Below are 25,531 nucleotides of genomic sequence, written 5' to 3'. Positions count from 1 at the left end.
TGTAGTATTAGATCTATTATATATATCATAAATATTATTTGTATGCTTTGTATGTGCCTTGCCTATGAGCCACCAGAGGGCACTGTAGAGCAGTGTTACTGAACCTTTGACAGTAGATTCCTTAATTTAAATGATCTAATACATTCATAAAAAGGCTATATCTGTATGTGGTTAAAGCAAGGGAGATGTTGTTAGCAGCTTTATTTTGTAACACCAGCAACTTTACAACAGGTAATATTTAAAGGCATAACATCAGTCTTAGATACACCATTAAAAGAGAAAGCTTCTAAAAAATCAGCTTCTTGCCTAGCAGTAGAAGAACTTCAATGAAAAGGGCACACAAGTTCTTGTTTTTGTCCTTGTTTTGGTATTACCAGTAATCTTAAGAATTTGCATAAAGTGATTTCATTACCTTGGACAGATTGATTTGGAAAAGGAGTCCACAGGCCGTCCAGCTGTTTTTCTCTGGCCGAGCACAGTGTGTAGTTGATTTTTCTAATGTGTTTGTTTTTGTGCCAAGACCAAATCCTAGTGTCTCCTAAAAAAAAGCAGATATTAAGGCCTCCAAATATAGATTAAACTGTTAAAGGTCAGTAAAAACACCTTTTTTGGGGTTGTGTCTCAGGATTTGTCCATTGAAGGGCAGTCAGCTCAAATAGGTCTTCAGAGCTGCGGGCCAGTTTGTGTGTCTGCATTTTATTATGTAAGAGAGAAAAGAAAACAAGAGTTTGACGGGGATTGAAGGTGGAAAACAAGCAGGGGCCAAAGCATTTGTGTGTGTGTGTGTGTGTGTGGGGGGGGGGGCTGATGAGAGGAGCTTGCATAACATGTCGAGGACGAAGAACATGTGGTTTCTATGTAAATCAGTCGATGCTGCAGACTGCCGCTGATGTGAAACCAAACTTTTAATTCCTTTACTGTTCACGAACACTGTGTCTGCACGCTGCCAGTCAGAAGGGCGTGTGGGTGCCGTCTGATCAGCTCTGTGGTGTGGACCAAGATAGAGGTCTCCAAATGCCACCACTGCTTGTTGTCTGTTTACATCATTATTTCAAGAAAGTGGTTATTTGTTTGATTGCTTCTACACACACAGACTGTAGCACAAAAGCAGTCGGTTTGGACCAATCTGACTGCGAAAACTATCTTGCCTCAAGTTCCATTTAGTAGCTCCTCTGAAGCTTTCAGACATTCCAATCAATTCAATTCAATTTTATTTATAGTATCAATTCATAACAAGAGTTATCATGACACCTGATCTTTATCAGCTGCTGGAATTGTCCAGTTGTCATGGACATGTACAGTAGATGTTCCTGTTTAGTTGTTTTTCAGAGCACTTTGAGTTGAGTATTAAAAACACAGCACAAATAAGAAAGCTCCAGAACAGCTACTGACTGGACCCATTTTGTTTGTACGCCAGTTTAATTTCAGCAAATATACATTTTTTCACCTTGCAGTTTTCAATACTCTTCCCACATTCATTTAAATTTAACTGGCTTCATTGGCATGACTGCATACAATGGAATGACTCTTACAGGAAGGTATTAGTAATGAAGAAGCTAAACTGGGAAGTTTTTTTCACCATAGCAACCTGTGACTTACTATAGACTATGTCAGCTGCACCACCCCCTCCTCCTCCTCTGGGTGCGGTTGCTACAGCGACACTGTGGGTCGGTCTAGTCATGTGGGTGAGATGGCGGTAGCCCTGGCTTCGAACCAAAAACTGTCGGGAATCCCAAAGAGCGCTCACCCGAGGGCGTCCTGCCAGTGCCACCATCAGTGCGGACCATGCAAAGTTAATGCAATGCGACTCTTCCATTGATCCAGAAGTGATGCACATCTGTCTTCTTTCTGTTGCTCTGTCCCTTTGAATGTCTTCAAACTGCACATGAAGGAAGAGACAGTGCTGATGTCCCTCAGTCTGTGTCATCTATGATGACATGAGGCGCCTACTGAACCACAATTACATTAAACAGTCTGGTGATCTCGTATTTACATTTTACTTTCATTGGACATGGTATTTCTTTATTTTTTTTTGCCCAAAATTATTTTGGGGAATTACATTATTTCTTAACTTAAAGGCAGTTATGGAAGCCAGAGGTCCACTGCAACCGAATCGTGGCCCTGCCAAACCACCAAAGTAACATTTCAGTTTTAATGTTTTGTGTCATGTGATGCATTGCAGGCTTTTCTTCCATAACAACAAAAACACAGAGACAACACAGACTTTTGCCCATACAATTTGCTAAATGTCTAGATAATAAAGGTGTTTAAGTGTTTAAAATGACTTGTATCTGTGTTAACAGATATCACTATTACTCTGTGGGTCACACCCCACCCACAGACCCCTGATCAGTAAGACACAGCTCTATGAATAGCCTTTCAGGAAGGACTTGAGGCTCATCCGCCACACAGTGTTTTTTACTGGCACTGTTGCTTTTTTGGCACTTTGTTCTCTGAACTATCAGGACTAGCTAGAACTGGCTAATATAGAATCTGTACTGAACTGTATTTCCTCATGGAGACAATAACAACCTGGATTATTCTCCATGAAAATAACTTCAGTGCTAAACAAATTAGGTCAATCAAATGGAATGGACTTAAAAGACTAAAGGTCCACAGCCATGCTAGCTCTGTGAGGCTCTACTTTGCTTTGAGGTAAATGCTACTGACAGAAGGCTAACATGCTCTCAATGACAATGCCAACATGCTGATGTTAAGCTGGTATTTATGGCTTGTATGAATTCATGGTCCAGGCCCACGCAAGCTGAGCAAAGTTGTATGCATGACACTATATTAGAAATTGTTTATTCAATTCCTATCCTGATATGTATAAAAATATACTCCTTCACTTAAGATCCAATAACCTACTTGTTGTAGAGCATTTAGCCGTATTACAAGGTTATCATCAGCATACAGAATTTTCTTAAGGAACTGTAGATGTTCAAACCTGCTATTCTTCCATTAGACTGCATGATATGGTCGAACATCAACAGGTACATTTGCTTGAAAATGGAGCAAACTCCATCTACTGATAAAGATGAGCGAAATCTCCAGAACAATCAATTAAGTGACCCTTGAGTGAAGAGTGTAGTCCTGTACACGGTTTGTGGCTTACCATGCATTCTGAAATGTGCTGATAGACAGTGGTAGACAGTGAAAAATCAAATGTGACGGAATAAAGTCTAGAAAAAAAATATTGAACTTGATACTGTAGGAAACAAAGCCAAGGACTGAGGTCCCAGGCAGTGAGATTTCAGGAGAGGTTGCATTTGAGGTCAGGACAGGACTGAACTATCATATTTAACTAAAAGACATCAAATTTTCATGAAAAAAAGCACTATCAAAAGTGATCTATGTAAAAATTTGATAATATTTATTTATCTGTATCCCTCAGTGCCAAACTAATCCAAAGTGCTGCTTACAGTTTTGTGTAAATCCGAGTTAATAGGATTTCTCGGCACTGTGACGCCACCCTCCAACACCCCCCACGCCCCCTTTTGTTGAAGTGGAGCTTAACAAAAACTGTTCCAAGAAATGGATCTTACGGGGTACTGAGAAGGTTTTCATCCACACCCGTTTTGTTGTTGTTGGACATGCACCACGAGTCTGCAGGCTACAGCAAATTACCGGGGAGCTGATAGAGCATAGTGAATGTAAACGGTCCATACAAATGGGTAAGAAATGATAATATGGAACGCGTACATGAACTTGAAGAAGACTGAGTACATTTGTGGTGAACCTTGAGACAGCTAAAACATGCCTGGGATACATTTGAAGACAAATCTCATAAAAAGATAACCGAGCAGCTCACCGGCCTCTTGTAAAAAGTACCCACCTCAGGCCAAGAAAATAACGAGTGAACAAAAGTTGACGATTTAATAAGTCATGTTTTGTAACTTTATTGTTTTGGCAAATATGCTCACGAACAACCAGCACGTGTTTACATTAATGCGACAATCTGTGCAAGTAAATGGTGACAGATTCACAGTGTGAACACGTAGCACAACACAACTCCACGTGTCTACAAGTGACAGTTAAGATGAACACCAGACACAGGATCTGATAGAAAAAAAGACAAAAGGGTGAAAAAGAGTGCAAAGGTAATAGATAACAGGATTACAGTGGACCTGTATGTCATATACTTCTCTAAAACAGACAAAGCTTTAATGCCTTTATTGTAACCGTCTATGAAACACTGCCTGCTCAAATTAACATTCTGAATAAATATGAGGTTCCAAAGAAAAACAGCACTGTTTATTTCCCCCCCAATGAATACCATAACATCTACATCTATTAAAGCAGATAAGTACAGAAGCATATGTCTGCCATCATTACAAAATCATGTGATCATTTTTTTTTAATCGTTGTTTCCTGTTCTGCATTCACATTTGTTTTTTACAAGGAACGTCTCGTGCAACATCATATCCTTCGTATCAAAACTTCATTATTACACACAATAAAACATGTTTCATTAAAACAAAAAAAATGTATCTCATTGTAACATGATAGGTTAGTTCTATAATATTTTCAACCATACAACATAACTGATGTCAACAGGATGTTTTATGTATCAGAGGTGTGAACTGTCACATTGTTTTGTGCATCTATGTTTACTTTCCAAAAGTAAGAAAACATTCAAAATCTTTGATATTTGTAGGAATGTAGAATGTTTTGAGAGAGAGAGAGATATACAGTATATATAAAGTATATCTAATACAAACCAAGTTACAAAAGGGGTGTTTCCATCCAGCTGTTTTTATTCGCATTTTTTGCGCATAAAAAACCTGAGTGGAAACTCAAAAAAAATCAAAATATCTCTATCTAACTTTTTTTTTTTACGCTTAGTCGAGGTGGAAAAGTTAGTGTATCGATAAAAACAAAATTCAACAATGTACAATGGAAACAGACTCGGCAAATTTCTCCATACATACACCACATTTCTTGTTTCAATGATACACTGATTTTGTTTCGTTTTTGTGACATAACAAGAAAAGAAAAATATCATGATAACGTGAAAAATATCTTCTTACAACATAAAAGTTAATGCAAAATGTTCTGTTGATGTAGCAAAGATACACTGAGCAAATATTTCATGTCAAGGTGGCAAACCACTGAGCGGTACACAAGAGAACATGTACTGAGTACTTCATGGCAACATACATGTACATCCTTCATCAACAAGCCAATGTAAATCTCTACACAACAAATACCTGTAACAGCTTTAACATTCAGCACAATTTGACACAGTAACTATTCAGTTTCACTGCACAGAGCTGGAACTGGGTGCTTATGTTCTACTAAGGCAGGGTCAGTGGCTACGCTATACAGGCAGACCAAACTTCATCAAGTCACCTTGTAAGGCAAAATCCAATAAAAGCACTTAGTAAGCAAGGATGCTACTCTTTGTCACCATGGGCATCTCGAAAAAAAAATCATAAATTAGTAAATCAAGCAAATAAATAGGTTAATAAATAGGCTGAATCACGAGGTTACACAATGAAAAAGGGACGTTAATTAAGGAATTAAGGAGACCACTTAACCAGGATATAAGTGCAAAACACTGGAATGACAGAACAATAACTTCTTTTTTACTTTAGATGGAATGTAACATTTTTCAAATTTGATGGCAGACTCGCACATAATTTAACTGAATATGCAGATTGCGACATATTTTGACATTTGATACTTTTGAGAAAATGAGAAAATACCGCATATCTGCAGTATTTCATACTCCTAAAACTAAAATACAAAATAATGCAGTGTTACAATTCACATAACTTTGCAAAATTTAAGTCATGCTGCAACATTTTGGAACTCTGATTTACTCAGGATTATATCGTCGGTCTGGCCATCTACAACTGAAGATTAACTAAGCAGTATGTTAAGATTGTCAGTGTTGAGACGTTAGGGCTGATGAAAATATGGAGGACCATCGGTGTTGTGACATACTTTGGATATTTTTTTAGTTCACTCCAAAATATTACTGTTCATTGTCTTTTTCCAACAGGGAAATAAGCGCTGATTGTTGTGCAGTAAGACGCCTGGGACACATTGCTACTGGATTTCTTTAACTTAATTCTGGAATGCTGTGATCACCACAAATTAAACAATACTGTTTGGTGGGTGGAAGCAGACATTTACAGAGACTGGATAGCATAGACCGATACCACTAAAAGAAAGTCAGACTCCAGCAGTTCACTGTTTACACTATTAAATAGACCCAGAACAATACCATTGCTCAATCCTTCATATACCTGTTTTTGTGGATCCCAGTTCTTATATGATTTAGACATTAACTGCACAGATAATTCTCATTGGGACCTGTTAAAGGAACTGTGACGCATCTGTGAAGCCAGTAAAATGTTATTGCCAACTCTTCACCATACTGCAGCGTGTATTTTTTCTACACATTTGCAGGTTAAAAATCACTGCCAGATACATGTGATCCCACGGGAAGGCTCAGATTTAGGAAGTGTAGCTCACATTATGTCAGAATCGCATGTGTGGCTTGATACAAAGCCAGTGGGATGTTAAAGAATGGGTCAACAGAGAATAGAAACAGTGATGCTAAATCCCAATAAGGCATTTTGAGATTTAAGTTGAAGGAAAGGGCAAATCCTGCTTCTCCAGATTAGAACAACAGGTGTTTCTGCCCAGAAACGGCGAGAGGGGATGAAGACAGAGTGCGAAGACCATCTGAAGTGAGTTTAGTCAAAGCCGGAGAGTTTAGCGAGCAGGAAGAGGCCTGATGTGGAGATCGGAAAAAGCTTTGCCACATGTTTAGATCTGACCAGCAAGTCAGACACGTTCTCAGATCAAACACAAACCAGGTTCTCTCATGTAATCAAAGCTGCTTCAAATACAGTTTGTGTTAGAGAGCGCGTGTGTGTGTGTGTGTGTGTGTGTGTGTGTGTGTGTGTGTGTGTGTGTGTGTGTGTGTGTGTGTAGGACGCCTCATATGTCAACAAATCAACAGGTAATTAAAGACCGGCTTGAGGTAACTCAGGAATTTTAAGTGGGGACAGAGAATATTCATTCTCACACGAAACCTTCACTTACACTCTCATCGCAGAACATTAGTAGAACAGGAGCGGCCTCGCTGTCGCACTGATTTATGGCAATCCATCAGTCATGATTCAGCAGTTATGATGATGGAAATAAAAATTGGGGTTGCAGGGGTTGCTGTGGGGTTTCTTCTCATGCCAGCAGCTTTTCTGGGTTCTTAGAGAGTGTACGCAACACGCTCCTCTGAAAATCTTCCTCAGGTATTTCAGGAACCAGGAACTCCAACAGAAGATCAAATAGGCAGTAGACCAGATGTCTGAGGGAACACAGGACCAGCAGTCAGCATCTTTTCCTCATCGACTTAAAGTGAATGAGACTGGGTGAGAAGATGCTATTAAAACATAGCTGATGTGAGTATTTGAAGCTGTCTTATGACAACAAAATGATTATCTTCTTATTAAAAGAGTAAAAGATGGTCGATAAAATGACACTTCATAAAATGCTGTAATCTGGAAAGATAACACAATATACATCAAATTACAAACTGTTACTAATGGTAGCTTAAATTACCTAATAATTCAAGATAGGTTATCTTGTTTGGATATTTCTATCTCCCTTTCACACTGACTGCTTAATCAAATGTTGGTAGGGGTTCACCTAAACATTTGGTAATATGAAATCTTCCAAATGACAGAGTCCATGTGTGACTTAATCAACTAACTGGACATAATTTAGTAAGGCACATACCTGTCAATTTAAAGTGCCCGGATTCACAGTTAAATTCAGAACAAAACATGATAAGGTTCAGGAGGCTCTCATGCAGAACTGAGAAAGCATTGCTCAACAAATTCCATTTCCCAGGAGTACAAGGAGCTCCATCATTATCAAATGGAACACGTTGGAACCAGTTAGACTTCAGTAAGAGTTCAGTGACCATGTAAGAAAAGCCATCATCAAAGGCAAAATGTGAATGAAGTCTTTAACAAATTAAAGAAAATGCAGAGAGTTTTCAATATTTGGTTTTGTTTGGTGCATCCTGATGTTTGTCCTAATGGACTCGGTGTATCAAGTCATAACACCACATGAGGTGGAGCTAACGGATTTCAACCGCAGATTCTTTCTACATCTGTTTCTACATCTGTATATCTTTTTATACATCCTCTCCAGCTGTTTACGCAACTGTCTGTTGTCTAGTATATAGAAACTAAACCACGCCGCATGATTCCCGGTGAGCTTTTTTTCCGTGTCTGTGTGCGAGTGAGCACGTCCACTCCCTGTGCTAGATATCCCTGCTTGTTAACAAAAACTAGCATCTACAAACAGCAAACAGCAAACATGTGGCTGTACCCGAGCGTGCATGCAGTCAGATTGAAGAGGATCAACAGGTATTGTTTTAACATTAAAGTAGGCATGACCTGTGAGCTCGGTGGATGGCGTGGTGTCATTACTGTTGCTAGATACGCCATTATCAATAGAAACACACTCCCTCAGATTATTTTGCGGTTTGCTGAGAATGGGTTAAGCAAAAATAAGCACAGAGGGGCCAGAGAAAGAAGGGCGACACGCAGAAGAAGCACCTCTGTGAATGACTTGGTTAGTGAGCGGTTGGGCCTTCCTCAAGGGCATCTCAGTGGTGGTAATGAGGGAGGGACAAGCTAGACTTTACCAACCCCGATGTTATCCTGTCGGTCTGGGATTGAACCGGTGACCTCCAAGCTCACTTCTTAAACCTTTAGGCCACCACTGACCACAAATGAACAGTTCTGCCTTTTTATACTGCAACCATGTATGTACAGACAACCATTGGATTGCTTTTCATCAGATTGGAAAGAACTGAAGTTATAAAAACATATTTTCTGAATGAAAAAGGGGTGCAAAGGGGGTGCATTGAGTGTGTAGTGTGTGTTCACCTGTTAATGTTGGGGTCTTGAAGGGAGTCCAGTGCAGTCTGCCAGCTGAGTTTGTACTTCTCTGAGCCCAACATGTCTGAGATCAAATCTAAAGACACAAAGACACAGAGAACACTTTATAACCAGCTGTTTGCTGTGTGTGTCTATTCCTCTCTCATGATTATAAGATTATTTTATTGCTAGAATTAAAGCATCATTTACAGTAGGGCCATACTAATGCTGGAGTTTTATGGCTGATAGTGACATTAGAAAGCATGCATTCTGATAATTATATACTGGCATGTACCTGGTAGAAGTCTCATCAGACAGTGTAAGGCTTGTTGCCTGGTACTGTCCTTCTGCTGCTGGCTGCGTTCAAGTTGAGGGGCCGTAGGTAAAGCTCCTCCAGGCCACACAGACTCCTGGATGACCTGCAGGTACACAACCCAGTATGCAGGGCATGTCAGGTTGGCTACGCTCACATCCAGCCATCTGAAATTAAACACGCAAACAGTGGTTTTGAGTTAGCACAGTTAATTCTCAGTTGTATCTCAGTTGGTTAACCTCCTGATTTTAATGTCCAATCAAACAGTCAGTCAATGTGTTGTGACCTTATCATCATGCCTGACCTGAGCAGTACAGAATGATTCTGTCTTCAGACCAGCCAATCCCTTCAAATCTAACCTATGACTCATTGCATTCCCACGCAGATTTGAAACTTATTTGAAGCAGTCTGACCTGGCACGGTCAAACTGGGCCCAATTTCCTCAAGTCTTTCACATAACTGCTGGATTTAAGGTCTTGTGATGAGGGAAATTATTAGGTTCTGTGTAGCTGGAACTTTTTTGCGTATACAACGGTGTTATGTTCAAGACCATAGACTGTATTTAAAGATGGTTGAGGGGTCTTTCTTCCCCCGAAATATCCCAATATCCCAATCTGCAGTGGAGCCGCTATAGTGAGGTCCCGTCATACACCCGCGTGACCAAATATATGTCAATTGCAGCAGTCAATCAGGACTTTTCACCCTGTTTTTATAGCAATTAAAAACCAAACTGATCAGAAAAATAAACACTTGAAAACTCTGAGTGATATGACAGAAACCATCTTTGGGAAAAAAAAATGTATTTGGCGTGTACTTTGATTTTTTTAGTTTGGTTCCTGTCCTATCCGCTAACGTGGAGGGGGAGGGATTTATGACCTATGCTGCATCCAGCCACCAGGGTGATCACAATGTTTTAGGTTCCCTTATACAGTTTGAGCCTCAACCCCTGTTTAAGACCATTTAAGGCCTTGAATAAGACCATCCCAGATACTGTAAGAGTTTTCCAGGACTAACAAACCCTAAAAATGTAACACCATGCAGACTTGTTGTGGCCCCTAATGAAGTTATTTCATTAGCTTGTTCTGGCCAGCTGGGATGTCAAATCCTTAATCAAGATGGTAAAGTATTTTAGTAGATGCGATTCCTCAAGTTGTACAGCTGCAGTGGAAAAACAGGCATGGGAGACACTCCAAACTCAATTAATTATGTAATTAATTAGGTAACGGGCCAGCCGTTTACAACTTCCATTTCAACAAACATAGGCAATTGACCAGCCAGGGGCCAGTATGGTCACACAAGTGGAACCGTGAAAAAGAAACAGCTCACGCTAGCTAGACCCCTCCTTTGTATAATGTGGGACATTCACAGCTCATTCACAGTGCCCTGAGCTGCCGATGACTCAGCAGATGTTAAAACAACGTTGGAATCAGTGCTAACATTAGAAAACTGGATTGCCAACATCTACTGTATTTTCAAAGCTGAATTATAAACCAGTGTTATATGGGATTGCTAAAAAAATGGGGAAAAACCACCTTGTATCAACATTCAGAGGATACATGGCTATAAGTCAGTAGCCAGTCAACTGCTGGCAGGGAAAACACTCTCGCTCATTCAGAGTCTAAGAGACTGTTGCCACAAATTTGACCGATATTGGGATTATATGCCTAATGACGCAGCATGATTATAGTTAATTGTAGTTTATTTGTTTGTTATGGTTTATTTCCTTACGCAAAAAGCATGAATTCAAATTTCAGTTTGACTTCAAAGCGACATTTGCGGCCAAATCTAAATTTAAAGATTCAAAGGAAAATAAATCCTACACATACATGCACAAACACAGATAATGTTCCAAATAATGCGACTTTTCGTCCTTCCCACTGAAGTCTAGCCTCACCCCCAGTAACAAGAGAGTATTTTGGACAAGGCTGGTTAAAGCTCAGCAGGTGGACAATGAAGTTTGTCCTTTCACCAGCTCATACCAGTCAGAGACAAGCTCACTAAATCACACTGAGTTATGACTGGCCAATGCAAACAGGAATATATGGACACTGAGACCTACAGTCATTGACAGCCAGACGCACTAAAGGAGCTGAAGAAACCGAGACATTATTTGGACTAATATAGAGTTTGTCAGGGATTCCATTCACTTTAGTGCTGTGACTATAAATCTTTAGAATCATTAAATCTCCTGATGGTTATGTGCTGATGCAGTAGAAAATGTTTATCATTCTTTAAGGGCTTGCCGTGCTTCGGTGACTGCCACACATTCATTTTGATGTTTTAGATTTTGACTGGGAGACACTATGGAAGCAACAATTAGTGGAAAAAGTGACAGCGTCTGAGGAGTCAGGTTGTGTTGCTGTATGAGCTACGAGAAGGGAAGCCAATACTCATCTGGACTAGTGAGTGACACAACTAATGAACTGTCTAAGTTGGCAGGGGTGGTTGATGAGCGACTGCTTTTCAGACTACAGCCAACTGGCCTTGGTTCAGATCAAATACACATTGCCATTTAATGAATGTGTGTTGGCTCGGGTTATGTTAGGGTGTCTCATTTGTCCAAAAGACAGATAACATAACTGGTAGCTATAAGGCTGCCTAATATTTGACAAAGCTAAAACGCTACTTTAAATTAATTACACGTGACATGGATATGCATGCACATATGCACACCACTGTGTGACAAATGTCCAGAGTTATAAATTTCAATGACTTTATTATTACAGTGACACAGTACCTATTTCACATGCAATTGAATGCTAAACAAAACCCCATCATAGCCTGTATGGCTTTAGCTATCAACACATAAAATGCACCATTTAATTCCCTCCAAAGCCTTGCTCATGCCAAGCAAATAAAAATTATAGCTGTCATAAATACAAATAATCAATGCAACAAAAAAGACAATAGTCTTGTCAAGCAACTATTGCTTAACAGATGAGGACAACTATTTTTGGTGTTGTTATATGTGGACAACATGAACGTGTCTTAAAAGGACCATCAAGAAATGGGAGCAGATAAAAATAGTGTGTTTTCCCGTAATGTTTGTTTGTGTTTATGGCAGGAATCATGCGCTATGTTCCTAAAAACAGAAATAAATCAGTGGTTAAAAACAGAGTCCTAATCTAGCTTCCCACTTCAGTTTAAATTAACACGCTGACACTCTGCTCCGGGATCTGATTTAATTGAGGACACGCAGCGGACGGACTATTCAAAATGTTCCAGGCTAAGTTTCCATCTGCTGAGGCCAATCAGAATATGATCAAGATAATGAAATAATGGTAATATCAAATACCAGGCAAGAGTACCTGGCAGCAACTTGTCAAGGCAAAGCAGGGACTTTTCATTATAATCATGGCTGCACTGTAAGCGCAAGTTAAAATGATGCAGATGTATGGTTTTATTTTTCAACATAGATATCTACAAAATGTGTTAGCCTCTACTGCTGCCTACCTTCTAAAGTGAAAGCCAACAACTGGCCACTGTTGCACAATGACCTGCATACCAAATACCAAGGTAGAGGACCAAAACAAAATAGGAAAAACTTTGTCATATCAGTTGTATCTGTGGTTTTATTGTTCAGTAGTAACATTCTCTCTTTTTTACTTCAATCACCTTACTTTAGAAGTTCCCAGGTCAAGGTACAAACTGTAGTCTGATCGTGAAGAATTTAAATGAGACCCAAACTTAAAAGGTGCCCTGTGGAGTTCTTAATCACATTCACGGTTACTAACCAAACACATTGTGTTAGCTCTAACAAACACGGCAAGCACACTTCCTTATAAATAAAAAGTTTGCAAAGCTTTTTAATTAAAAAAAAAAAAAAAAGTCCTGCCTTTGCATCAGCCTATCCTGGTGTGTTACCCTCACCTGTAGATCAGTAGATCAGAAAAGTGTGTAATCGGTTGATGCATGTGTGTTTTTAATCTGTTGCAACCCCTCCTTTCTGCAAACCAGGTGCCAAATGTTGCGCATATTGTGCATCTGTCGGTAACTAGTCGTGTCTGAATAAAATTGTAATGAGCATTTAGACAAAACCAGTATCTAAGTTACTAACAGAGAAATGAAGAAAGAAATGTCAAGAATGTTGATGGCGCAGTGGATGTGACACATGCCTTTGGTGTGGGAGACCTGGGTTCAATTCAGATAAAATGACATGTAATGTGTCATCCAGGCATGTCTCCCTATCACTATCTACACGATGGGCTCAGATTGACACTTTTTTAGGATTTAAAAGACATTTACTCATAATCTTCTTAGACTGTAGTTATGCAGGCAAGATGTGGAAATAAATAATAAATAAATAAACACATTTCCAATGGCTGTGGTCTGTGTGCGTCACACTCACATACACAGGTCTGTCTGTTATCTAAAATTACCTCCATATGTTTGAGCTGCAGGCGGAGTCTCTTGAGTACGATACAGACCTACAAATAAAATCTTTTTCAGAACTCAACAGGATGAACACACAACACCTTCTCTGAATTTGATCTCTAATCACTGTGTCTGGTACAAAGATTTATGTTAGTGCTGATAGTGAACAGCACATTTCACTCTACATGCCGATGGTCTAAACTTCTCTTGTAGAGGCATCAAATATGATGAAAATATTAAGTCCCTGGAAAAGTGTACTTCCTATCTGATAACTCGGTCTTTTTGCACCATCCATATTTAAAAAAAAGAAAAAATATATATATATATATATTTTTTTTTAATCTTACTATACTTAACATATTTTGCGGTTCTCAGTAAAAAAGACAACATGAAACTTGTTTAAATCATTGAGATGGCAAATTGAACAAATCCATCTTTTTGCTTCCAGACAGTAAAATATCAGATCTCAACTGCAGAGTTCAGCACACAATCACTGTTGTTAGGTACTAAAATGGAAGAAAACACACTTGAAGCATAAAAATACCTTCAGGATGCGTTTATGTGCATATTTCATAAAACATGAGCTGTTACCTGATCTTTGTAGACAGCTGGATTGATTAAAATAGGAGTGTATTTGGGGCAACTTCTAGCACACCCGGTAGAGCGTGTGCCCCATGTAGACTGAGTCATTGGGAGCAGCCCAAACCTGAACCGTGGACCTTTGCTGTGGGTCATCCTCTCTCTCACCCCACTTTCTAGCTGCTCTTTAATCTTGAATTAATAAGAGCGCCTCTGTTGCGTCAGACGTGCGTGAGATACACTACTGAAATGCTTTCTGTGTAGCTGCGCCATTAGAATCATTAACACCAGAATCTCTGTACCGTATTCATATCATCCTTTCATTTTGTATCAACCCTTTATTCTTACTTCTTTACTCAAGATTCACGCACATAGGGTTGTATCTATTTAAATACCTTTTTGTGTTAAATAATGCAATGCATCTTGGTTAATAATCTGAATTAGGAACAATGCAACAAACCGGTAGCAACTATCTGTAGCTGTACAAGAAACCTGCTTAACTGTGACCTCAGTCTTGAGGGGAGTGTGTAACATCTGGGAATTTGTACTGTTTATTCCGCTTCCAATTAAAGGTTTCACTGTCAGTAAATGTCTTACATCAAAGTCTTACATTAAAGAGAACAGCAGGAGAACATGGACATTGTGAAAATAGTTTACATCCCCCACAGATGAGATCATTTATCTGCAGCCTGTGAGCAATAAGGAGGAATCCCCAGTCATGAGGTGGACACGGCAGTGAGGGCAGACATGAGTCCTGTGATGAGCTTTGCAAAGGACCACGGCCAAATAATTCCTGGGTGTAAGGACACCGCTGAGTTTCCTAATATGAACACACCATGAAACAATATCACATCTCAAAACTAGAATATGTGCTAGTAGTGCATGAGAGCATGGCAAAAATGACAGGTTTAGCAGGTTTAGAACTGCTAGTCAGCACACACATTATTAAAAAATCATCCATTTTACTTTTCAGAAACAAATCCTGTCCAAATGGGGTTATCATTGCTAATAATTGGCTGAGGAGAAAGATGTAGTAATTGAGTAGGAATCCTGAGATAAATGGTCACTGCAACAACCACTGCAACGTTTTTGTAATTACCTTGATAGATACAGTAATCCTATGTCCATGACACTGCTCTTAAAATTATAGTACGTTCCCATGTTTCTTTTAAAACAAGGGTGTCAAACTCAACTTCACTAAGGGCCACACTGAAAAATAAGAATTACGTCAAGGGCCAGATATGTAGAGTTTATTGATGTGCTTTTATTTAATTGAAAATGTCAAATATCTGTGACTGTATTATTGCATGTGTCATATAGTCTTCTCACTTACAGTTTTGTCGACATAAAGTCCTAAAGAAGTCAGGAAAAAGTTCCTCAGCCATCATAGAAAAAGCAAGAAGAAAAAAATGACACCGGAAACTGTTACAAATCGTCAAAAAAATGAAAAAAAAAAGTCAGACAAAGCAACAAAAACTAGCTGGGCCAAAATGTAATATGTACCTAAATTGATATGAGGGCCTGATCATAATCTGCGAGGGGCTGGATTAGGCCCGCGGGCCTGGAGTTTCACGCGTGTTTTAAAAGAAACTCTGTCGTGGCAAAAATAAAGTCCGTGCCAGGTGCTCACCAAAACCAGCTCAGTTCGGTTTAAGAAGCAGGGACAAAATTAGAGGTCAGTCAATATGATGAAGTGATAATTGTCCAGCATTAACAGTCAACCATTGCTCAGAACAGTCATGGCTATAAATAGAAGTAGAGACTAAGTTTAAATACAACATACACTATATGTGGATAGAGCAGAATGATAGTGTTTACAGTGTTTACTAAAGGAAATTATCATGTGCCAAAACCACACAGGTTTTTGTTGGGCATCCCACCCAAAAAGATATTTTTAGATTTTTTTGGATAACACTACAACCATTTTTTTTTTTCTTCAAATGTTTGCTGTGAAGCAATGTTAACACAGATAAATAGCCATACTGGTGCATTAAAGGGTAACAGTTAATTAGCATACATTTTAAAAGGAAAACAAAAAAACATTTCTCTTTATACTGAATTTGCTTCAGTCGTCTGTCTCACATTCGCAACAGGTAAGATTTAATTATAGTCAATACACTTATTTAACTTGCACTCAGTTTTTTTCTGCTAGTGACCTGTGGCATGCCTCTCAAAATCCACAGACTGGGTGCTGCTCCTTGCTGATGACTGGCTTGTGGCCTGTGTGACCCACTGCAGCTTAGAAATAACTATTGGTTTGAATATTTTGTCCAGCTCACATGGGAAAACCTTAAAGGCAAACATATTTTCTCAATCAGCTCCTTACTAGTTGTAATGGGTTCCTACATGATCACAACATGTTCTGCCAAGTTAGAACAAGTAGGGGTATTTATCTTAAAAGTGTTTGTATTTTTCTCTGAGCTTATTTGACTGGTTCTGTCTGACGTTGCCAGGCCACTGTCTGTCAAATATGACCACACTCATGATGAAGCAGATTAAGAGTTATTTTCTTCCCAACTTTTCTAATGTAGTCATAAATATATAATGTATACAGAGAAAAACCAAGTTTTCAGGGGCTTTAATATTTCTGTGTTTGCCTAAATTAGTAAAAATTTGGAGGACCATTATGGGACATCTAAAAGTCTAAAATATAACTATGCATTGTAAAAAATCTGTGGTGGGCTTTGGGTATTTTGTAAGTGCAAATTCAGTGAGGACAACGGCATGTACACATCAATGATTGTGGCACTCCAACGAAACAAAGGGGATGCCAAAACAGATGCAAAAGGCATGATGAGACCATTGGCCCTCAACACTAGGGGCAAAAAAGGCAAACACATTAACAAGAAGGGTCGATTCATCCTCATTATCATCATCATACTTCACATACAGAAAGACAAAAATATCCATTCCTCCAGACTTACAACAACAGAGGCAGAAAGAGACTGACCAAACGTCCAAACTATGCAGCTGTGAACACCATAGATGTCAGCAGTGAGCACAGTTGTTTTTACCTAACTGTGTGATGTGTCTGCTCCCAACGAGGCGTACACCTCAGTCCAGCCCTCTAGCACATGGCTCGTCACATAACTACCTCCATTCAGGCCATGGTGCCGTCTTACAGCCGTCTGTCCTGCTGTCTAAAGTCAGCTCTGTTTCTCTGCGTATGTTTGAGTGTGTGCACGTACATGGCGGGTTTGATTTTATTAGGTCTGTCGTGGCGCCTTGTTCCCCATGGCTGGTCAAAACACAGACATATGACGTTACAGCCCTGAGCCAGAATGGAATCACATATGGTCCACAGAGGTTTACATTAACACCATCTTGGTTCCACACTTGTCACATCTTAGCACACAAGACAAACATGGAGATAGATCAGTGCATGCAAACAAACACACACACACACACACACACACAGACACACACACAAGTCAAGGTTTCTGTCTATGCTACAATAACATCCGTCGGACTTAGTCTCTGCTTCCATCAACATTGCAGTCTTATGGCAATCACCAAAGAGATTACTTTTCCCTTTGGCCAATGCAACCACACACAGAATTAGACACACAGACACACACACAGCTTTCAACCAATTAGAGCTGACAAATGCCAAGTAATTCTATATGAGAGATTTTGGTCTCAAAGAGTCAAAGACTGTACAGCAATACTGCTACCATGAAAACCACCAGTTGTTTTCCAGCTCTACTCTGTCAGAGAGATATTTTTCAAGCAAGAGGAGAGCGCCCAACCAATGTTCTGCTCTATGCCTGTGGGCTAAATGTGGCTTAAATTCAACAAAGCATGTAGTGTAACAGTATTAAAGCTACACCGATACACAAAAGTGGATCATCTCAGGAGACGTTTGCAATATACGTGTATGTCACCAGTCTGTTCTATCAGCCTGCTAGTGTTACAAACTTCTTGCAGATGTCTGTGCCCACTTTACTGGCATTTGTTTTAAAGTATACAGCACGTCTACAGCACTGATCATAAAGAAAATATAGAAGGAAAGATACAGAAAATTACAACAATGCTGTTTTAATATGAACAAAAACACAAGAGAGCAGAGACCTTGCCAGCTACTCTCTGAGTTAGTGATTACTCCAAATGCTCTGTAGGTCCTGCAAGGAAAGAGATGTTTACAGTACAGGTGACATACTAAAATCCTAAGGGGAAAATTCCCTAGAGCATTGCCCTTGAGTTTGCTAACCCAATATGAGCTTACGTAGGCATATAATGGAAACTGAATGTCAATCAGTGAGATAACTGACCAGATTTAGTGTAACATTATTGCTCAGAGAATTCTTTAAAGCTACAGCCAAACTGACATATGAATTATTCTAACTTTTTGTGGAAGGAAATTTAAACTATAATTATATATTATACTGCAGTTATTGTGCATGCTTTTTCTATTAAATAGGCATAAAACTAGGGCTTACAAGTTCACTGACATTTGAGGGCTGGCTTTGCTTGGAGACACTGTCAGCTTGTGATGCACGACTGACTGGGCTACGTCATACTATATATCGTGCAAACTTTAAAAAAGTCAATTTTTCTTTATCTCTTTCAACAAGTCAACATAGCATTAGATAAACTATTAGTGTTAGAAGCTAGTTACTTTAGCTTGCTAACCGATTCCCACTAGCCTTGACTTTTTGTTTGTTTTATTTCAACACTACCTACTGAGTCATTGTCTCCTGCATGCTCACAGGGTGGTTGTCCTGCATTATAGTAAGCATGGGGTATAGCTTGCTGTCTCTGTCATTGGTATAGTTGCAGTGATAAATGAACAAACCATATATCCCCCAGCAATGTGGAGTTAAGTAACCTCACCACTCCCCTACATCACTTTGTGATTTGAATCATAAAAGAAGAGTAATGCAAAGAGTCCAATATGGAGTGCATAAATCTCTAACAGGACTACATGGCTCAGGCTCCACCGGGTAACTGCCTGTGATATTTCAAAATATGCACCATTCTCACTCTGCTCAGCGATACCCTTACCCTATACCCTTTTAGCCGGGCTGCACCAATCACATTGGTGAATCGGATATGGGCGGGCCAGAGGCCAGCTAAAGCTAATCTTTCGGATTTTGGTCTGGATTTCCAGGCTACTCAACTCCAACAATCAACCTGACCTAATCAATGACAATCAAGATAAAGGGTTGATGCTTCAAATACTTTGCAGGAAATCAATAAGCAGTGATGCAAGAGAATCCAAAAACACGTAAAACATCAGCTGATCTGACCAACAACTACGTATATGTTGGACGCCAGTGGGATTTATTTTAGTTACCATTTATGGTAAACACAGACAAGTATAACCAAGTCCCGTTTGAACTAAAATAAGCCAACTGACTGTTTGACAGACAAGATGTCATTGCACAAGTATGTCTCTGGAGACAGAAGACAAACCATGACTTTGGAGCCACATCTCAACCCCAGGCTCAGGTGAGCAGTGAAAACAGACACCAGAGATGTGAAGAGGCCAAAGGGTCACTTATCAAGTTAATTTTGCAAACCTCCCAGCAGCGTTTTAACATGCAGCAATTCTCCGTCCTCCATCTTTCATCCATCCATCAGCTTTATCAAGAGTGTGGACAATAATGACCCATATTATCTTTCATGTCCTTGGGAGGGAGGATTTTGGTGTCCCTACAACTCACTAACACTTAATAAGGATAAATGGACACAGAGGCTGACAAGCTTTAACTGATGGCACACAGGGGCTGGGGAAAGTGTGTTTCATAACCTTTATGACAAGTGACCTAGTTATTTGACCTATAATGTCCCCTGAAGACCATTACATAGGTCTGTAAGAATTGGAAAGCAATTGCTGACTACTATTAGCCTGTAAGAGGAGAAAATATTTATATTTCAGAAACGTTTGTCTACGTAAAAAGGGAATAAAGCCCAGAGCAAACGTGATGGTGACATGACACAGGACACACTTCCAACTGAAACACAGGGTGAGATATAGACCACTCAGACCGATGCCACTATGAGGAGCGCGTCTGAATTTGTTTCATCTCAGGAACAGCCTGTCCAGGGACGTCACACCTCCTCCACTCTACAGAGCCTGATAGATAGCCTGCACCATTATGTAACAACATCTTTCCATCCAACACTCCCTCCTCTTCTTCCCACCAATACCAAATATGTCATGTATAGCCCATCCGTCTGACCACCGGCACACTCAGCCTGAGAGTGAATTCCTGCTGACAGGAGAAGCTTGGAGCTTCCAAGCAGGGTTTTCTGTTTATACCTCACACCTGGCCCCAGGACCCATATATGAAGGAACAGCACCAGAACAGAATAACAGCAGAGGACACTGATATTACCTACTCACTGTGAAAACAACCAGCGGTGTCAAGAATCCTCCCGAGTTAAGGATAGATGGTTTTTGGGCCAATCCTTACAAGACTTAAATCCTTGGATTTCCCACATCGCTTACACTGAGAATCATTAGGTCTTTACAGTAACACAGCATGAGGTCTTCTGTTATGTTAAGACGAGATAAAAAATAAAATTAACTCTGACACCTGTAAAGTCGGGCAGATGTGCCAAATGAAACACTATGTCCAAAAGAATTAATCATAGGTGCAACAGCTACTAAAGTCACAACTCTTCAAATCCAGACACGTTTTGACTATTTTCCTCATACTGTCAACTAAATATCTGCTGATACATATTCAGGCACTTTTTTGACCAATGTGCCTGAAGCCTTTAGTCTTTTTCAACTTCTCTGGTTTAGATGGCAGCGAGCCTGCAGCCGACTACCAGGCAAATGAGCCGTTCAACATACTAGGTAAACATCACTGCATATGGATCTGCTCAACACATGCCAGCAGCATGGAGCTAGCTACAGTGACTGACATTTTACTTCTTAAACCTGAAAAAGACTGTGAGATGTGACTTTAAGTGCAACAAATAATTAGCCAGTGGGCCATAGGTTTCATATTGTTTTTGTTTTATTGCGCCTTAAAAATCTAGATGTTTGAAAGTTATGTTCTCTGGCTTTGTTACAACTTTTCATAGAAATCTGTTTGATGACATGGTCTTCCCAAGTCCATCTATGTGAGCCTAAAGCAAAAACATCAAATTAGGAAGGACTATAATGACCAGATTAATATTCAAATCTGTTGTTCTTAAAGATAGCATGCCCCAATACTCTGAAACAATCCATCCGCTCATAGTCTGTGTTAACCTATGGAATTCAAAGGCAAACTGCCAACACTTAAAATTGAAAAACAAGCAATTAAATGCAAGTAGACTCATGGTGAATAACATTTACTACTTATAAAAGCCAGTGTTATATATTTTGTTAATGTTGGCGTGCCGGACCACGTATTCAGAGTTCTCGCCAAATACCACAATGTGGTCACAAGCTAAATTGTGCAGCAATGAGACCGAAACCCCTTTCCCTGAAGCCAAACAACTTGTTGTTCACCACCGGTGAAACCCAAGCAGGCCACTGTATGTCAAATGGAGATCCCTGGGTATTAATTAACAGTGTAGCTGAAACAGAGACAGAGAGAGCATAAAAAAAAAGTTTGAGAGAGTGAGAGCGTTCTCTATGACAACTGTTGACAAGCTTTAAATCCTCCATACTCCCCTTCATCCTCAAGCTGTCAGCGAGGACCATTTGATTTGTTTATGGAAGTATTAATACGCCGTTTTAGGAAGTAAAAATAAAGAATCATGTCACTGTGTGACAGGTGCAGAAAAAGACTGGCAGTACAGAGGCGCCACATGGAGTTTGGTGAGATAAAAAATGCAATCAGGAAACCCTTCAGACCAAAAAAAACAGCATTAACATGGTAGTACAGGTGCACTGACAAAGTGGTAAAATGTCAGTCCATCAGCTGATGTAACGTGTCCTCTGGACTCGCAGGGGGAATATTTCAAACTTAGAGTGACCACAGTCCAATAGCTAAACAGCTTGCAGAGAAAAGCTGAACCATTTGATACATTTAAATTAATTCCAATCATATTGTATCATCATCGCCACTAACACACTTTCTCCTCCAAACAACTGCAGCCAATGTTCTCCAGTGCATGTAAGTGAATATCAAGAGTCTCAAAGGGCATATTTAATTCTGTTGTAGGACGTTCTTTGTATGTCTGGCATATATTGCAGAATTTGACAATAAAGTTGACTTGACTTAAATCCCACCTCAACACTCAAGTATGCATTTATGGAACTGACTTTACACCGGCCCTTCTGAAAGTGTCATTGACAGTTATTTGTATTGATGAAGCTCTCTCTCAAGATAATCACCAACTAGACTCTCTCCTTTTTTGGCAAATAAAGGAAGCATTATGTTTACATTTAATCAAACAAAACATGGAGTTTCCCTAGTAATGCTTGTGATGTTGAGTGGCTGGGCTCTGCTACATCTACAGTACATCTAGACATTGACAACAATCTGGCTCCAGCTGAATTTTCCATCCAGACTGCTGTCTAAGAGAAAGAGACTATATTCATCTTAAACTGTCCCACTTTCCAGTCCATAAAAATCAGACATCTCCCAAACCAGAGTCTCGCCTTGGACCCCATTTATAGGAGCGGAGAGCCGGCTTTTCCAGCCAGACCTGTCATACACACACAGACCCAGATTTGGCCTGTTGGGTCTTGGTTTCATCTCCCACACACAAACACGTGCTTTCTCTATCCACTCGATATTACAAATTAAAATACAAGACGTTCATCCACTATATCTGTAGACTGGTATGGATATGGTTTCTACAGCCGGCAGCTCTTAATTGCCTCCCACCAAACACCTGTCAGATTATATTTCAGTACCGCTATAAAATGTTCAAAATAGGCTTTTTAGACTATTATTTAGATTTATGAATCAGTTTGATAGTAATAATGACTGGCCAAGAACTAAAAAAACTTTTGATTACTAGGTTGGGTCCAGTTAATTCAATATTTCCATGCACTTCAGTGGCTATTTGTCTTACTAAATTTTTATTTTTCTCATCTGTACTGAATATGTCTGGAAAAAATATGAGAAGAGGTACACATTTCAGTAACCAATAGTGGGCACGATGCACAACGAGGTGTCCTGCTTTAATAAAATGAACAAAGTGGAAGCATAGGCATTAGTTTCTGCATATTACATCTCAGAGTGTAAAAAAAAAAAAAGACTTCCCGGATTAGGATGGCAACAAGATCTAGGATGCAGCTGTCGCCATGGTCTTGCTGGACCCCCCGCTACACCCTGCTATGCTCTGTGATGCCTTGCAGTGTCCTGCTGAACCCTGCTGCATCTCGCTACATCCACCTATGCTCTGCTATGCCACGCTACACCCTGTAACACCCTGTAACGCCCTGCAACGCCCTGCTATGACATGAACTACTACAACTACCATTTGTAGTCACTGTACCATGATCTTTATTGTGACTATTATTGCCACTGTGCATCGCACCCCCGACCGGCACCGTCAGACTCCGCCTACCAAGAGCCTGGGTCTGTCCAAGGTTTCTTCCTAAAAAGGGAGTTTTTCCTCGCCAATGTTGCACTAGTTGCTTGCTCTTGGGGAAAATTACAAGAATTGTTGGGGCTTTGTAAATCATAGAATTTGGTCTAGACCTACTCAATCTGTAAAATACCTAGAGATAACTTCTTCTATGATTTAAAACTATAAAAAAATAAAATTTAAAATTGAATAGTATTACGATAAGGATGACAAAATGATAATACTTTATTGTCAGATCCAGATTATTTTTTGCATCACGACAGCTCCATTTGCAACATTAACAAAGACAACCGTTTTTAAAAAAAAAAGTAAACAAGGATGCCCACATTTAACGTAACATTACAATCGCCAGAGAAGACAAAATATTCAAGAACTTTCAACGTATATTTGATCCGGGATTATGCTCCATAATTCATTAAAAATTTTCGGATTGGCGCTCTGAACAAATAGTTATGTCAGCATTCAAATGTGTTCAAAATGCCCATGCTTATGTGACGCCCCCATGAGGAATTCTAAGTAATGATAACAATATTGGCGCGTCCACGTGATACAGCCTTCCGTGATCATCCCTGCCTCTGCCCCTTTTACGCGCAGTTGCTAGTAGCCAAAGACAACACGGAGGATTAAAAAAAACACAATAGACTCCTCAGGAAAGGTGAATATCTTCACTCTGGTTTCTGCGCGGGAAACTCACCGGACAACACAATCTTCTGAACATAGCCATACTGAGAAATACAGAGAGAGTTGTATGGAGCTGGTTGTCTTAATTACCTTTGTAGCAACTAATTTAGCAATGGCTTGAATGTATCGGACGTTCAATAATATCAAAAAGTTACGCACTAAAGCTTCAATTAAAATTTTGACCTGATAATGGCAATAGATGACCAGTAAGGGGATCACCAAAGTCATTAGGATTCATCCTCTGAGAGAAATGAGGGTCTGTACAAAATTTCATGGCAATCCATCGATATTTTAATATGTATCAAAGTGGTAGATCAACCAACCAACCATGTTTGCCAGCCCTAAAGTCACACCGCAGGCGTGGCTAAAAATAATTTTTAGTCACACCGCTGGCGTGGCTAAAAATAATTTTTTGCTGGAGCTTTTGGCTTTTGGCTAGGAATGGACACTAAAACTGCTACCTCTTTGTCTTTAGAATCTCAGATGGAGTGCATCCCAAAATATCCAGGCATGGTTCTGTTAACCATCAGTAAATCCTGGCTAAAGCCCACAGGTTGTGGGCCCAGATGCTTGAAAAACACCCTGACATAAGCTAACAATTTTAACTTTCATTCACATCATTCCTTTGCATCACTTTTTCCTTTTAGTACAGTGGCTTATATAAAAATGAACATGTTTATGTATGCGAATACTGCTTTACATTTGCATTTTAATTACTATGCATGCAACACTTTGTTTTCTATTCTACATCTACTTACTATTAACCACGTTGCATTTGTTTTTAACTCTGTTGAAAAATGATACATGAACAGAGCTATCTTAGTCACACAATTTCATAGGTAGTGTGTCTATCAACAGCCGTTCAGAGCATCTTGTCTCCTCTGCACAGAGAAACCAGTTGATGAGAGGAGATACCTGCCACACTGAGAGCTGTCACTGCGATGTTGACAGGCCGCTGCCTAATATAGACGAGGCCAAACAAAAGCACAAGGCCTTTCATACTTGGCTGGTGGAACTTCTTAAAATAGAGGGCCTAGTATCAATATAAAGAAACGATATTCTGGTACTGGCACCCCAGGGAACGTGAGGTCACCGCACTAACACCGCAAACACTAGAACCTGAGAACATTGTCAGCATGTTCGGTTTACTGGCAGCAGGAGCTATACCTATCTGCGACAAATGTTTGGGGAG

At 39.7% G+C, this 25,531-nt stretch overlaps 1 protein-coding gene across 6 annotated transcripts in view; it reads right to left on the bottom strand.

Annotated features, from left to right (window-relative positions):
- Window positions 1-25,531, bottom strand: part of snx19b (sorting nexin 19b) — a 47,747-nt gene that overhangs the window by 7,915 nt on the left and 14,301 nt on the right. For 3 of the 6 annotated variants that reach the window (XM_032509427.1, XM_032509424.1, XM_032509428.1), the window contains exons 12-14: window positions 9,202-9,386; window positions 8,916-9,003; window positions 3,868-7,321 (exon numbers count right to left, since the gene is read on the bottom strand). In XM_032509427.1, the coding sequence (XP_032365318.1) occupies window positions 7,198-7,321; window positions 8,916-9,003; window positions 9,202-9,386 (397 nt within the window). In that variant the 3' untranslated portion in view covers window positions 3,868-7,197. Of the gene's footprint in view, window positions 1-3,867; window positions 7,322-8,915; window positions 9,004-9,201; window positions 9,387-25,531 lie in introns of those variants that run through there. The other 3 variants (XR_004329659.1, XM_032509426.1, XR_004329658.1) reach the window with 3 other exon arrangements.

The sequence above is a fragment of the Etheostoma spectabile genome, chromosome 3 (genome assembly GCF_008692095.1).
Source record: "Etheostoma spectabile isolate EspeVRDwgs_2016 chromosome 3, UIUC_Espe_1.0, whole genome shotgun sequence".
Lineage (NCBI taxonomy): Eukaryota > Metazoa > Chordata > Actinopteri > Perciformes > Percidae > Etheostoma > Etheostoma spectabile.
This window is presented reverse-complemented; position numbering and strand designations above follow the sequence as displayed.